The sequence below is a fragment of the Ostrea edulis genome, chromosome 4, assembly GCF_947568905.1.
Source record: "Ostrea edulis chromosome 4, xbOstEdul1.1, whole genome shotgun sequence".
Taxonomy (NCBI): domain Eukaryota; kingdom Metazoa; phylum Mollusca; class Bivalvia; order Ostreida; family Ostreidae; genus Ostrea; species Ostrea edulis.
The window spans coordinates 21,888,591-21,901,612 of NC_079167.1; the positions used below are offsets into that span (position 1 = coordinate 21,888,591).

At 37.6% G+C, this 13,022-nt stretch overlaps 1 protein-coding gene across 10 annotated transcripts in view; it reads right to left on the reverse strand.

Moving 5' to 3' along the window:
- LOC125668630 (trinucleotide repeat-containing gene 6C protein-like) overlaps positions 1–13,022 on the reverse strand; it is a 32,533-nt gene that overhangs the window by 3,415 nt on the left and 16,096 nt on the right. For 2 of the 10 annotated variants that reach the window (XM_048902941.2, XM_048902940.2), the window contains exons 2-14: positions 11,228–11,286; positions 11,044–11,103; positions 10,708–10,781; positions 10,203–10,247; positions 9,895–9,950; positions 9,620–9,700; positions 9,340–9,516; positions 3,903–5,719; positions 3,416–3,709; positions 2,981–3,121; positions 768–860; positions 605–662; positions 1–505 (exon numbers count right to left, since the gene is read on the reverse strand). The exon at positions 1–505 is cut by the window's left edge and continues 1,049 nt beyond it. In XM_048902941.2, coding sequence (XP_048758898.1) covers positions 1–505; positions 605–662; positions 768–860; positions 2,981–3,121; positions 3,416–3,709; positions 3,903–5,719; positions 9,340–9,516; positions 9,620–9,626 — 3,092 coding nt within the window. In that variant the 5' untranslated portion in view covers positions 9,627–9,700; positions 9,895–9,950; positions 10,203–10,247; ... (1 more) ...; positions 11,044–11,103; positions 11,228–11,286. The remainder of the gene's footprint in view (positions 506–604; positions 663–767; positions 861–2,980; positions 3,122–3,415; positions 3,710–3,902; positions 5,720–9,339; positions 9,517–9,619; positions 9,701–9,894; positions 9,951–10,202; positions 10,248–10,707; positions 10,782–11,043; positions 11,104–11,227; positions 11,287–13,022) is intronic. The other 8 variants (XM_056162229.1, XM_048902945.2, XM_056162227.1 and 5 more) reach the window with 4 other exon arrangements.

Sequence of the window (13,022 nt, forward strand, 5' to 3'; positions counted from 1 at the left end):
ATTGGAGGAGGAAGCTGGTGGTGAAGGAGCTGTGGACTAATCAGGCCAGCCTTCACAGCTAAGTGAAGCTGCTGCAAGATTTGCTGCTGTGCCATTTGTTGCTGGTGAACTGGAATTGGACCACGGCCACTAATGACTTGCCCAGGCGGTGGGGGTCCAGGAGGAGGGGCGTTCATGGAATTCTGGTGTTTGAACTTCTCTTGGATAAGCCTTTGTTGTGGTGGAATAATACTGGAATTATTCAGGTTGCTATGACTAGACTGCGGCAGACTAGGTCCCTTCAGATTATTGAACTGATTTGGTAATTGTGATTGAGCATTTGGAAAGGGAGTATTTTGTTGCATGGAATTAATAGGCACATATGGATTGCTTTCTGAATGAGTATCTGATATGTCATCTGTTGCACCGATATCCATCCCAGGCAGTTTGGGTTTTGCACCATCCGGCTGGAAAATGTCCAGCTCATTTGGTTTGTAGTTAGCACCTTTCATCTTGTACAGATCCTCTACAAAAAAAAAAAAAGAAGTGTGAGAGAGATGAAACATTTTATTGGAATCTGCCATAACAAAAACCTACAGTGAAACAGAATTAGAAATTCACTTACCTATCGCACCTTGCATACTCATATTGTTGGAGATCAGAGCATGTTGTGCCTCAACTTTCTGTAAATAAGAAGCAAAACATGCATAAGATCCAATCTTTACAATTGTGTAACAAAAGGTACATATCTATATCACTCATATGGATAGCTTATAATCACGGCTTACTCCAAAACCCATTTCCATTAGCTGCTGGAGCATCCGGCTCCTCATCTGAGTTTGTGGTTGAAATCCACCAGGGAACTTGGTATAGACATTCGGCTGCAAATACATGAAGAACTTCAATGTAGGTACGACTCATTTTTAACGACTTTAAAAGCATTTACTTACACAAAATAAAGATACCTCAGCCTAAATCATGAGTTGTTTTTTTTCACTTTTGAGATCCAACCACAAGAATGTACTAAATCCAAACTTGTTTGCTATTTCTCTGAAGTAATTTTCCTCCAAAGTAAAAAGAATCTCCCAAGTTTGAACAAGAGGCCCATGGGCCACATCGCTCACCTGAGTCACCTTGGCCCATATCTGAAGACTTTCCATATATATTTGCATATAAAACCTTAGTCCCTATTATGGCCCAAACGACCCTTTGCAAACTTGAATCTACACTATGTCAGAAAGCTTTCATGTAAATGTCAACTTCTTTGGCCCAATGGTTCTTGAGAAGAAGATTTTTAAAGCTTTTTCCTATATTTGTATGTAAAACTTTGACCCCCACCCCCCACTTGTGGCCCCATCCTACCCCCCGGGGGCCATGATTTGAACAAACTTGAATCTGCACTATGTCAGAAAGTTTTCTTGTAAATATCAGCTTTTCTGACTCCGTGGTTATTGAGAACAAGAGGCCCATGGGCCACATCGCTCACCTGAGTCACCTTGGTCCATATCAGAAGATTTTCCATATATATTTGCATGTAAAACCGTAGTCCCTATTATGGCCCCAAACCTACTCCTGGAGGCCATGGTTTTTGCAAACTTGAATCTACACTATGTCAGAAAGCTTTCATGTAAATGTGAACTTCTTTGGCCCAATGGTTCTTGAGAAGAAGATTTTTCCTATATATTTGTATGTAAAACTTTGACCCCCTATTGTGGCCCCATCCGACCCCCGGGGGCCATGATCTTAACAATTTATAATCTGCACTACATCAGGAAGCTTTCATATAAATCTCAGCTTTTCTGGCTCAGTGGTTCTTGAGAAGAAATTTTTTAAAGATTTTTCCTATATATTTGTATGTAAAACTTTGAACCCCTATTGTGGCCCCATCCGACCCCCGGGGGCCATGATTTTAACAATTTAGAATCTGCATTATATAAGGAAGCTTTCATATAAATCTCAGCTTTTCTGGCTCAGTGGTTCTTGAGAAAAATTTTTTTAAAGATTGTCCCTATATATTTGTATGTAAAACTTTGAACCCCTATTGTGGCCCCATCCGACCCCCGGGGGCCATGATTTTAACAATTTAGAATCTGCATTATATAAGGAAGCTTTCATATAAATCTCAGCTTTTCTGACTCAGTGGTTCTTGAGAAGAAGATTTTTAAAGATTTTTCCTATATATTTGTATGTAAAACTTTGATCCCCTATTGTGGCCCCATCCAACCCCCGGGGGCCATGATTTGAACAAACTTGAATCTGCACTATGTCAGAAAGTTTTCATGTAAAAATCAGCTTTTCTGGCTTAGTGGTTCTTGAGAAGAAGATTTTAAAAGATTTTTCCTATATATTTGTATGTAAAACTTTGATCCCCTATTGTGGCCCCATCCAACCCCAAGGGCCCATGATTTGAACAAACTTGAATCTGCAATATGTCAGGAAGCTTTCATGTAAAAATCAGCTTTTCTGGCTCAGTGGTTCTCGAGAAGAAGATTTTAAAAGTTTTTCCCTATATATTTGTATGTAAAACTTTGATTCCCCCTTGTGGCCCCATCCTACCACCGGGGAGCCATGATTTGAACAAACTTGAATCTGCAATATGTCAGGAAGCTTTCAGGTAAATTTCAGCTCTTCTGGCCCAGGGGTTCTTGAGAAGATTTTTAAATGACCCCACCCTATTTTTGTATTTTTGTGATTATCTCCCCTTTGAAAGGGACAAGGCCCTTCATTTGAACAAACTTGAAAGCCCTTCACCCAAGGATGCTTTTGGCCACGTTTGTTTGAAATTGGCCCAGTGGTTCTGGAGAAGAAGTCGAAAATGTGAAGAGTTTAACAGACAGATGGACAGACAGCTTTCAGCTCAGGTGAGCTAAAAATGCTTACTGAAAGGACATGTTCATATTAGAGTGCTGATCAATCATGTAAAAGCTTGGGATCACTTTTCTCATGTGGTTATTTCCATCACAACTGTTCAAAACAGCATTTTAACTTGCGCCATAAATACCTTGATATTTTTATTCTTGTCCTTCTTCCATCCGCCAGCACTACTCCATGAGGAATTGTTTTCTTGTGCTGTGTCATTCCAAGTCCCCATGTCCGTGTCGTCCCAGTTACTGGACCCATCTTCATTCCACATCATATCATCCTAATAAAACATAAAAACCAATGGTCAGCGCAATCAGCACCAAGTCATTGGTAATCTTTAAGTCAATTCGGGCATTATAAAACTCCCTTCCTCATACTTTTTGTCCAAACCAAAACTTTTTCAACCTTCGCCAGGTTTAGTAAATAAATTAAAAATTTCTTGTGTTAGGGTTAATGGTGTGACATGTAACAGACATGCAGTAGTGAGTTTACTCCCCTCATGCTTAACGCCCAAAATGTTGAAGTCTGAATTCAGCATGTGCACATTAAATGTCATGATTTTTACGATCATTACCTTATTGTAATCAGACGTGTTCCAAACCATGTCCTTTTCTCCCCAGTTGAAAGTAGCGGTGGGTTTATTGCCTTGTTGGGGTGGATTGTTCCAATACATGTCCCTATCTGTCCCCAGGTTGGAAGGGGGCTGAGCCCCTCCCATGCCACCCACCACAGGCCCCATTCTTACCTTTCTATCAGTGGGGTTCCATTCGTCTCCCCAGCTAGAGGTAGAAGGAGGCTTGGGTTTGGGACCACCGACAGCGGCATTCCATTGATTAGAATCACCACCACCCCAACCACCGGGACGATTCTGAAACAGCATTGAAATCAGATTACAAATCATAATTCACTTTACATTCTCAAAAGAAAATAAATTTGAAAAGTGAAAACGTTTTGCAAAAAATATAAATAAATAAATATATGTATATATATGCACGCTAGCATGAAAAATAAATAAATGATGTACTTAAAACAAAAAGATAATTGCATGTTTATGTACTCACTGGGGGAAGCTGCGTCATATTGGCCTGCCAATTTGCGTCTTGTGATTCTCCCCAGTTCTTGGGAACAGGACCCATGTTGGTGGCTGGATGGTTCTGGCCATTCTGTGCCATTGAGGTGCTATTCCAGTTAGGAGGTTTCTGAGCATTTGGACCTGGATTACCCCAAACAGCAGTGCCATCATCTACTTCTCCTGTGCCCCGGGATTGTCCCTCACCCCAAGTCGAAATCCCTCCGGCCTCGCCAGAATTCCCCCACGATCCAGTTTCTGTCTTTGAACCCCATTGACTGGACTCTTGTGGTTCTTTGGCTTGCCCTCCAGCCCAGGAATTAGCTGGGTCCTTTGTGATTGGTTTCATTGACACCCCACTCCATTGGTTGGGGTCAACACTGTTGTTCCATTGTCCAGATGGGGGTGGCTCTTTATTGGATTCCCAAATAGCAGTACCATTGTTGTTGTTCCACATATTGCCATTTCCACCTTGGGCTCCTTGGCTAGCTGACATTGTGCTGGACTTTTCTGGCAATGCATTGGTTGCGGTTGATCCTTTACGTCTGAGTTTTGGAGAAGTATCCAGTGCCCAAGAGGAACCTTGATTAACTGGTTTCTTTCCCCATCCATCATGGCTTTCTATAGCAGAAACGATAGCTTTGTCGTATTCATTGGGTTCAGAATTTGCAGCAGCAGTTGCACTTGGACTCGTGTTGGAGGGATTTGTATTAAGGCCTTTTCCAGCTGCCTGGGCCCAGGTTGGTTGAGATCTAGCTGGATTTTGGTTCTGTCCACTCGCTGGCAAAGCACTGCTAGCACCAGGCCATTGTGGAGCAGATCCGGCTCTGGAGGGAGTTATCTGAGTGCCCCATTGTGATCCAGGGGTGGTTGGATTCGCCCAATCTTCACTTGTGCTTGGATTTCTTATTGGCCATTTGTCAGCTGCACTTTTACTGGCATCTACAGTTGATGTTCCCCAACCACTAACCATGGACTGACCGCTACCGCTAACCATGGATTGACCACTGACCATGGATTGAGCTTGTCCATTATTGCCACTGTTCCCTTTACCTGCATCGGTTCCATTCCCTGGAACTTGAGAGCCTACGCTTCCCCAGTTGTCCACTGGAGACTTGGAACTATTCTGAAATGCACTGATGCCCTGTGACCCGATAGAAGACTGACTTGTGATTAAACGTTGCTGTGAGATTGCTTGAGCACTGGTGCCATTTCCAATACTGCTTGCCAATGACTGTGGTACTTGTACTGCACTTTGTGGCTTATTCCCTCCCAGATTTGAGTTTGGTCCCTGGGGGAGAGGTCCAGGGGTTCCAGCGCCCCATCCAGAGGATGTGGTGATTGCTGGGCTCTCGCCAGTGCCATGGGCTACTGTTGCACCTTGCATATTTGGCCCTTGGTTGGCTTTAGAAAGACTAGTATTGGTGCTGCTCCATCCTCCAGTCGAAGCTGCTGTGGATGGGGTACCGATTCCATAGTCCCAGGAAGTGGATTCTGAAACCGGGTAAGTAGAACCTGAACTCCATAGACTGGAAGAAGTTGGGACCTGAATGGCACTTGACCCGGCACTGTTGCTTGTGCTCTCTTGGCCAAAACTACTGACAGATATCACAGATTCTGATTTGACAGAGACATTGTCATTTTCAGATGTCGTTTCGGAATGATCACCTCCAATGGACGGCCATGCCTCCTTATCATTCCTATCCACTATTATATTTTGCGAGGTTGGTACTTGCCAGCCAGAGCCAACTTCAGTAGAATTCTGCCAGTCTAATAAATTATGACTGGAACCATTGGAGGCTCCTGCACCTGGAATCAAATACAAATACACATCTGTTATCAAGAATGCCCGATGTTTTCCGCACTCTTTTAAAAATTATCATGCTTTCATTCATGATTATAAAAGACTAATTTTCTTTGTAAAAAAAAAAATTCTACATCAATAAAAATATCCATGCAAATTGAAGTCCATGTCAAGTTTTTTTTCCATATTGCAAACAAGAGTCACACAGCCCTTATCGGTCACCTGAGCATTAGTTATATGTATTACTAGTCCCAAGGCCTATGAAATCTAGATTTTTTTCTCCTGTTTTGAATACTAATATTCAACAAAAAAGTACAGGTGTAATTTTTATGAACACATTTTTTTTAATTTATGCCCTTGAAAGTGTCTAAAGTGATGAAAGGCTTAAATAATATAACACATGTAACATTAACACAATATGACTAATTTGGATCTGTCATAAGTCAATACCCTGGTGTTGCTAAATTCAAAATTTTCATGCATCCTTTTCCAAAATATGCATTTAGTTGGGTTTTTTTTTTTTACTATATCATCAAACTTCAAGAAGTATTTCAAATGATAAATGTATCACTATAATAATTTTGACTCTACCCTGGAACCAAACCCCTACCCCCTAGGATCATGAATTTTACAATTTTGGTAAAGGACTACCTACTCCTTCTATATATCTATTTAGTTTTGTATTTAAAAAAGGCATTATCTAGGGCAGGGCTCAACATTAACTTTTTTTCCTACTTATCCATTCAGACAAGAGACAAAGATATTTACTTGTCCAAACTTCAACTTCACTTGTCCGAAAAATTTTCTAAAAAGGATCTAATATCGTCAACTTGAAAACTGTATTTAATTTACTTAATATATAGTCTATTTTTATACCTGCTTGATTGATTTTTTCCCCATCTTATTCGCTTGATAAAAACAACGCATAAAACAAAATTTTATCTAGACTTCCCATCTTGAATCAATGACTTCGTAAGATCCATGGATGTATTCTCTCACCAGAGGACGCGCTACATTGTGGAGCGTAGCGTAACGCCCTCTGGTGAGAGATTGCCATGGATGATTGAAAGTAGTACGCAATAAGTGAACACCAATCCCGATTGAGTTTGACTCAGCTAGTTTACATAGCGATCGAACTTCATTTTCCATGCGATTTACATGTACTTCCGACTCTCTACTACCGATAAACTTTTCACAAAATTGTTTGGAGACTTCTTTACATAAAAAAGCACTTGTCCAATCGGACAAATGCCCATCAATATTCACTTGTCCGAAATGTTTTTCCACTGGTACCGGACAAGCGGACAAACGTAAATGTTGACCCCTGTAGGGCTGTTGTGGTTCCATAAATTTTTGGGTCGGTTCAGGATTTTTAAAGTTCAGGTCCGAGTATTTTGATTTGGGTAATTCAGTTTGGGTCTATAATCTAATATACAAGTTAAAATTAACCCTTACTATGCTACTTATATAATTACTATACTGGCTGTTTCAGAAGACAAAATTGATGAATCATTTTTAAACTGTAATAACTTTTTCATTTTCCAAGATACAGAAAAACTGAAAATTGTTCTACAGATTACCATCTTTCCAAATATCTACTTTTAAACTTTATAATTTAAAATCTTACACCTGTGTTTACAGGTAAAACACAGGTAAAGTTTAAAAATATGACAAAATATGTTTGAAATTGTTTTATTGAAGAAATATTGATGCCTTTTATAGTTAGTGTAAATTGCAGAATATAAAACGGTAAAAAAAAATGTCATTTTACACCTTTGCAACAGGTAAATACAGGTAAACCAGGTGAAGAAAATAAATGAATTTTACAAGAAAATGTGTTTGTTTTTTCCTGCTGTTTTTCTGATTTGTATGCTTTTATCATGTTTATGTATACTACATATCTTGCTAGCAAAAGACAAAAGATCATTTTTAAATAGCATATTAAAAAAATCAATAGGTTCAGGATTCTCTGTAATCGGTGTGTTTAGCCCTGGCGTCCCTGTAAATGGAGCACAAGACAGCATTGAATCATAACGAGTCCAACCAAACTCTTCATCTTCGCGAACATTTCTATCCTTCACTGATTGATCAAAGTCTATTTCTCTTACGACTTCAATAATATTTGATATATCTTCAGGCCCAAACCCTTCAAAGTCGCTCTCATCACCGGAATCTGGTAATAATTGCATTAACGATGTCCGATTCATTTTCACTTTCCGCCATGCTTGTGTGTCATTCTTTTTTTGTCACTGCGTCTAACTTATTTTTCTGTTTAACATTGATATAAAAGTTTTCATTATTTCCAGGGCTCGAAATTAACATATGCCCGTCAGTCTGTGACTGGTTAAAAGTCTGGCGGACTGACTGACATTTGTTTTAGTCAGTCCGGTGGGACTGGTTAATTTTCTAAAGCATATACTTATGAAATCTTATACACACATTTGGCATGCTTTGATCTGTAGATATCAGACGAATCTGACTCGTAAATATAAATCCCACATTTAAGAGTTACAATATTGTCTGAGACATATTGAGCTAAATTTCATTTTGATAACATTAACGAAATTAAATATGTTTAATTATTTCTGGAAAACTCTGTTGGACTGGTAAATTTTTCTGCGGACTGGTTGAAATTATACCCCATCAGTCCGGCTGGACTGGTGACATAAAAAGTTAGCTTCAAGCCCTGATTTCAAGCGCAAGACCGACCTGATTCACATATCTATAGGTTAAGGATAATTGCAGAGTTGTTCCGAACATCTAGCGATTGCAGTGCAATGTTTTATTTTAACGTCTATACAAAACGACATATGCCGCGATCAGCAGCAATGGACAAAAAAGTCAGTGCGGCATAAGCCGTGAATAGCGTAGTAAGGGTTAAAAACCTTTATTGTATTTTAAAAAAAAATAATTTCTTGTAGACATGGACTTGGTTTAGATTTGCAAGTTAAGAAATTTTCGATTTGCTCACACATTTAATAAGTTTTTCATTTTGGTCCCATCATGATACGAAAAACTCCTCCCCTGGGATCATCAAATTTACAATTTTGCTAAAGGAGAACCTGCTCTTTCTAAATATCCATCTAGCTTTAAATTAGGATCAATGGAATTAAAGAAGATGTTTAACACAAACACTATGTACCAAGTTTGGCCCCACCTCTACCCCGTGGATATGAAATTTACAATTTTGGTAGAGGACTGTCTGCTCTACATCACTATGCAACTAGTTTTTCTTACATCTGCTGTTGTAGAGGAAATTTTTGAAAATTGGTAAATTTTTGGTAGTTTTGCTCCACCCCTAAGCAGGGTGCAGGAGTCCTAAAATTATAATTTAGTTCCCCCTTGTCACCATGATGGTTGGGTTGTATATTGTTGTCTCCTACCACCATGATGCTTCATACCAAACTTGAAAAGAATAAGAAAGGTATTAATCAAGAAGTTAAAATTGTTCAATTGTTAACAGTAACACACGACTGACGACGACGGATCACAACCAATTGCAATAAGATTTAAAGTCTTGATTTTGTTTACCCAGGTACAGACCGTACAGTTGTAGACAGACAGATGGGCCAAAATACACCCCACAAGACTTTGATCTTGGTGGGGAACCCTAAGTTATATTTACCAGTTGTGTACTTACTGGTCCATCCACTTCCAGAGGCTGGCGGTCCCTGACTCCAGCCTCCATCGTCATCATCTCGACCTTCACCTCCACTACCCCCTGATCCCCAACTACTGCTGGCATTCCAATTACTCACATTCCCAGGGGTAGTGGCTGGCAAGGCTGGTTTCTTCAATGCAGCTATAAGGACAATGGCTACACTTAATTCTGGCTCATTAACACGAAGAGCAGTTCAATTACCTCTATTTTCAAGAATCCAGCAAGTTTTAGAAAATCAACTTACATTGCATTTGTACTTTGGCACTATTTAAAACCAAATCTGTAATTCGTTGCACTGGTATAAATTCACTACTGTGTTGTGTACCTAGATGAAATAATCATATAAATAAATAAAGGCTATTATCATTATATATCTTAATATTATTTCCTGGTACTTTATTCATCTCTACCAATGTCTACCTGTTGGAAATTCACACCATAAAAGGATTGCATTTTGTCTGAGAAAAATTATAAATTTTGCACCTTTAAACACAATAAGTACTGTAATGTTTTTGGTACCTTAGGAATGATTCACAACACACATTTCTTTTATTATCCAAAGGTGTTCCTTTAGTCTGCAAACAAAAATATATGTGGCTATACATTTCAAGTTGCCAAGTGAAAGCATCTGATTGGTAAAGCATTGACAAGTTCAAGTTTCAATATATACACAGTAAACTGGTCGGATATTCATGAAAAGTGTATCATCTGTAGTGATAACGAAAAGCAACATTTCAGAGTTACTCTTTTGCAGACTAATTAACCATTCAAGTCACAATGGGGTGTTACAATTAACAAGTATATTTGCATTTTTATGAAATACTTACATTTTTCATTAGAAAATATGTGGTCAAATGTAATGAGGTAACAATCTGAAAGAAAAAAAGCACACATTCAAACAACAAAAGAGAAAACATTTTTACACAACTCAAAATCCTATCCATGGGAAAATAAAATGCCTTACATATTAAGCTTTAGGTTTACCTAAGCACATTCAAATAACAAAGGAGAAAAAACAAAGATTTTTATTTGTACAACTCAAAAATCCTATCCATGGAAAAATAAAATGGCCTACAGATGAAGCTTCAGGCTTACCTAAACACACATTCAAATAACAAAGGAGAAAAAACTAAGATTTTGTACAACAACTTGAAAATCCTATCCATGGCCAAATAAAATGGCCTACAGATGAAGCTTCAGGCTTACCTAAACACACATTCAATTAACAAAGGAGAAAAAAAAAACTTTTTAAAAAACCGTTTTTGCTACAACAACTTGAAAATCCTATCCATGGACAAATAAAATGACCTACAGATGAAGCTTCAGGCTTACCTGTTTGGCTAATTATCACACAATGAGTAGTAAGTCACAATCAATCACAACACAACCTATGGCAGCAAAGTAATCTGTAAACAAACATAACATCATAAGCCAAATCCACTGACATCAAAAACAGAATACCTAGATCTCAGCTGTGGCTTCATGTTATAATACTTGTGCATGGATAAAAACTGACCTCTAAAACAGATTATAAAAGAAGTTAAGAATGACCATAAATGGTATCTAAAAATAGACATTAGGGTATCTTTCTATACTCATTTAAAATTTACAACAATTCTCTTAGAACTGCATCATACCAAATTTATGATAAACTCCAACTTTACTTACTTGAGATTTTTTTACCTAAGAGGCAGTGAAATTCTTTCAGTTTGGCAACAACAAGTATTACTGCAATGAATTAAAGTAAAACATTTTAAGTTGTAATTGCATACTATCGATCAAATTTCACCATGCAAATTCCTTTCTTCCCTTAAAGAAAAAGAATACCCCTAGACAAACAGAAACAACTTACTACACAAAATGATGAATTCTAAGGCAAGATGATATAGTTATACAGTCTTTGGGATGAAGCTGAAACACAAAAACAAAGCAATCATTATAAGATGTTAAATGTGATCAAAATACATCTCAAAATTAAACTTGGTACAAATATGTAAGCTAATGTCTTCAATTTGAAGTTAAGTAGCTTATATAAATCTGTTTACAAATAGACCCTTTATTGCATTTCAAATACATGAAATCCATGTCCTTTATATTGCTCTGGCATCTTTTTTCTTAAAACACTGTCGAGTTGGCAATATTATACTGCTATTTCTAAGATTGATAGTTCACCCAAAAAAACCCAGGTTGCTTCAAAATAATACATCAAAATTGGACCCCCCCCCCCCCCCCCCAGTTTCACTATTCCTGTCACATTCATCGTGAATCCAAGATATTCAATTTTTACTGTTAAGCAATCCAAGTGATGCGCAGCAATATTTTTCGGAAATATATATTATGATAATCAAAAATTATAATTTATATGTAATGATTAAAAATAAGTGTTGCCAAGGCAACTTAATACCAGTACATGACTTAAAATCTTTTTTTTTTGTTCACTGGTCACTTAGGTTTTCTAGATAAAATCTTTACTTGTCAACCGAGAACTTGCACCGTCCCTTTAGACAAATGAATATGAAAGCCATGATTGAATAATAAAACACTTTCATAAATAATTGTTAATGTGAAACATTTATTGTTGAACTAAAATATTAACTACTAGCAAATAAATAAAATTCTATTTTGACTTGTATTAAAGAATATATTTGAAAATTAGTCTAGGATCTTCTTTTTCACATGAACTTTGACAACAAGTTGGTGTCATCTTTGTTTACAGAGTGTTACAGGATTGTGGTCCATGCAGGACACCTTTGGGTATCTTCAATTATAAAGCTTATTTTCCCCTCACCATGTCTCTTTTTCTACACAATCATCCTGCAGGGGGCAATACTTTTTCATACAGGCAAGTACACATCATTCCGGACTAGTAAAATTTTTAGAGTTTGTAGACTGTTTGATTACTTCATTGAAATGGTTGATTTTAATCCCCAGGTTTCAATTGCATAGATACTAAAGGGAATAAAATTCTTGATCCAATATTTTAAAGACCAATTTGAGGCCAAATTAAAAAAATAAATAAATAAATAAAACACCATAACACTTATTCAAAAGCATGAGTAATCCTCACTAACACATTATTTTCAACCAATTATCAAGCTCAAAATGTCTGACACTTGATAATTCAAGGAAAAATAACATCAGCTTAGGAGTTCTCAAAAGTGAACAGAACAATAGTGGACATAATTATGTGCTACAAATAACCAGAATTTACCAGATTAGCCATTAATTCACCAGAAATAATTCTGTAACTCAAAATGAAGCATAACAACTTAATTAACATTTGATGTCATCAGTATTTGTCAAGAAAATATATCTTACATTAAGGCTGGTATGTGCAGTCTAGCCAGTCCTATAGGAGTTTCAACTAAGTAGATCATAATTCAATTACTACTGAATGCAGTTGAGTTTCATACCCTATATTCTGACCAATCATCAAAATTGAAATGGTCAAACCCTGCATCCTAAGCAAGGACAGTTCTTAACATCCCCACATGTAACTTGCAGTCTTTATATATGTAGTCAATGCAGGATGCAACCAAATACTCTCAAACCGAAAACCCACACCAACACTTTGTAGCTTTTCATTATGGTTTTAACATGTCCAAGGATTGCCCACTCCTATTATTTCAGTAGATCCATAGAGTTTT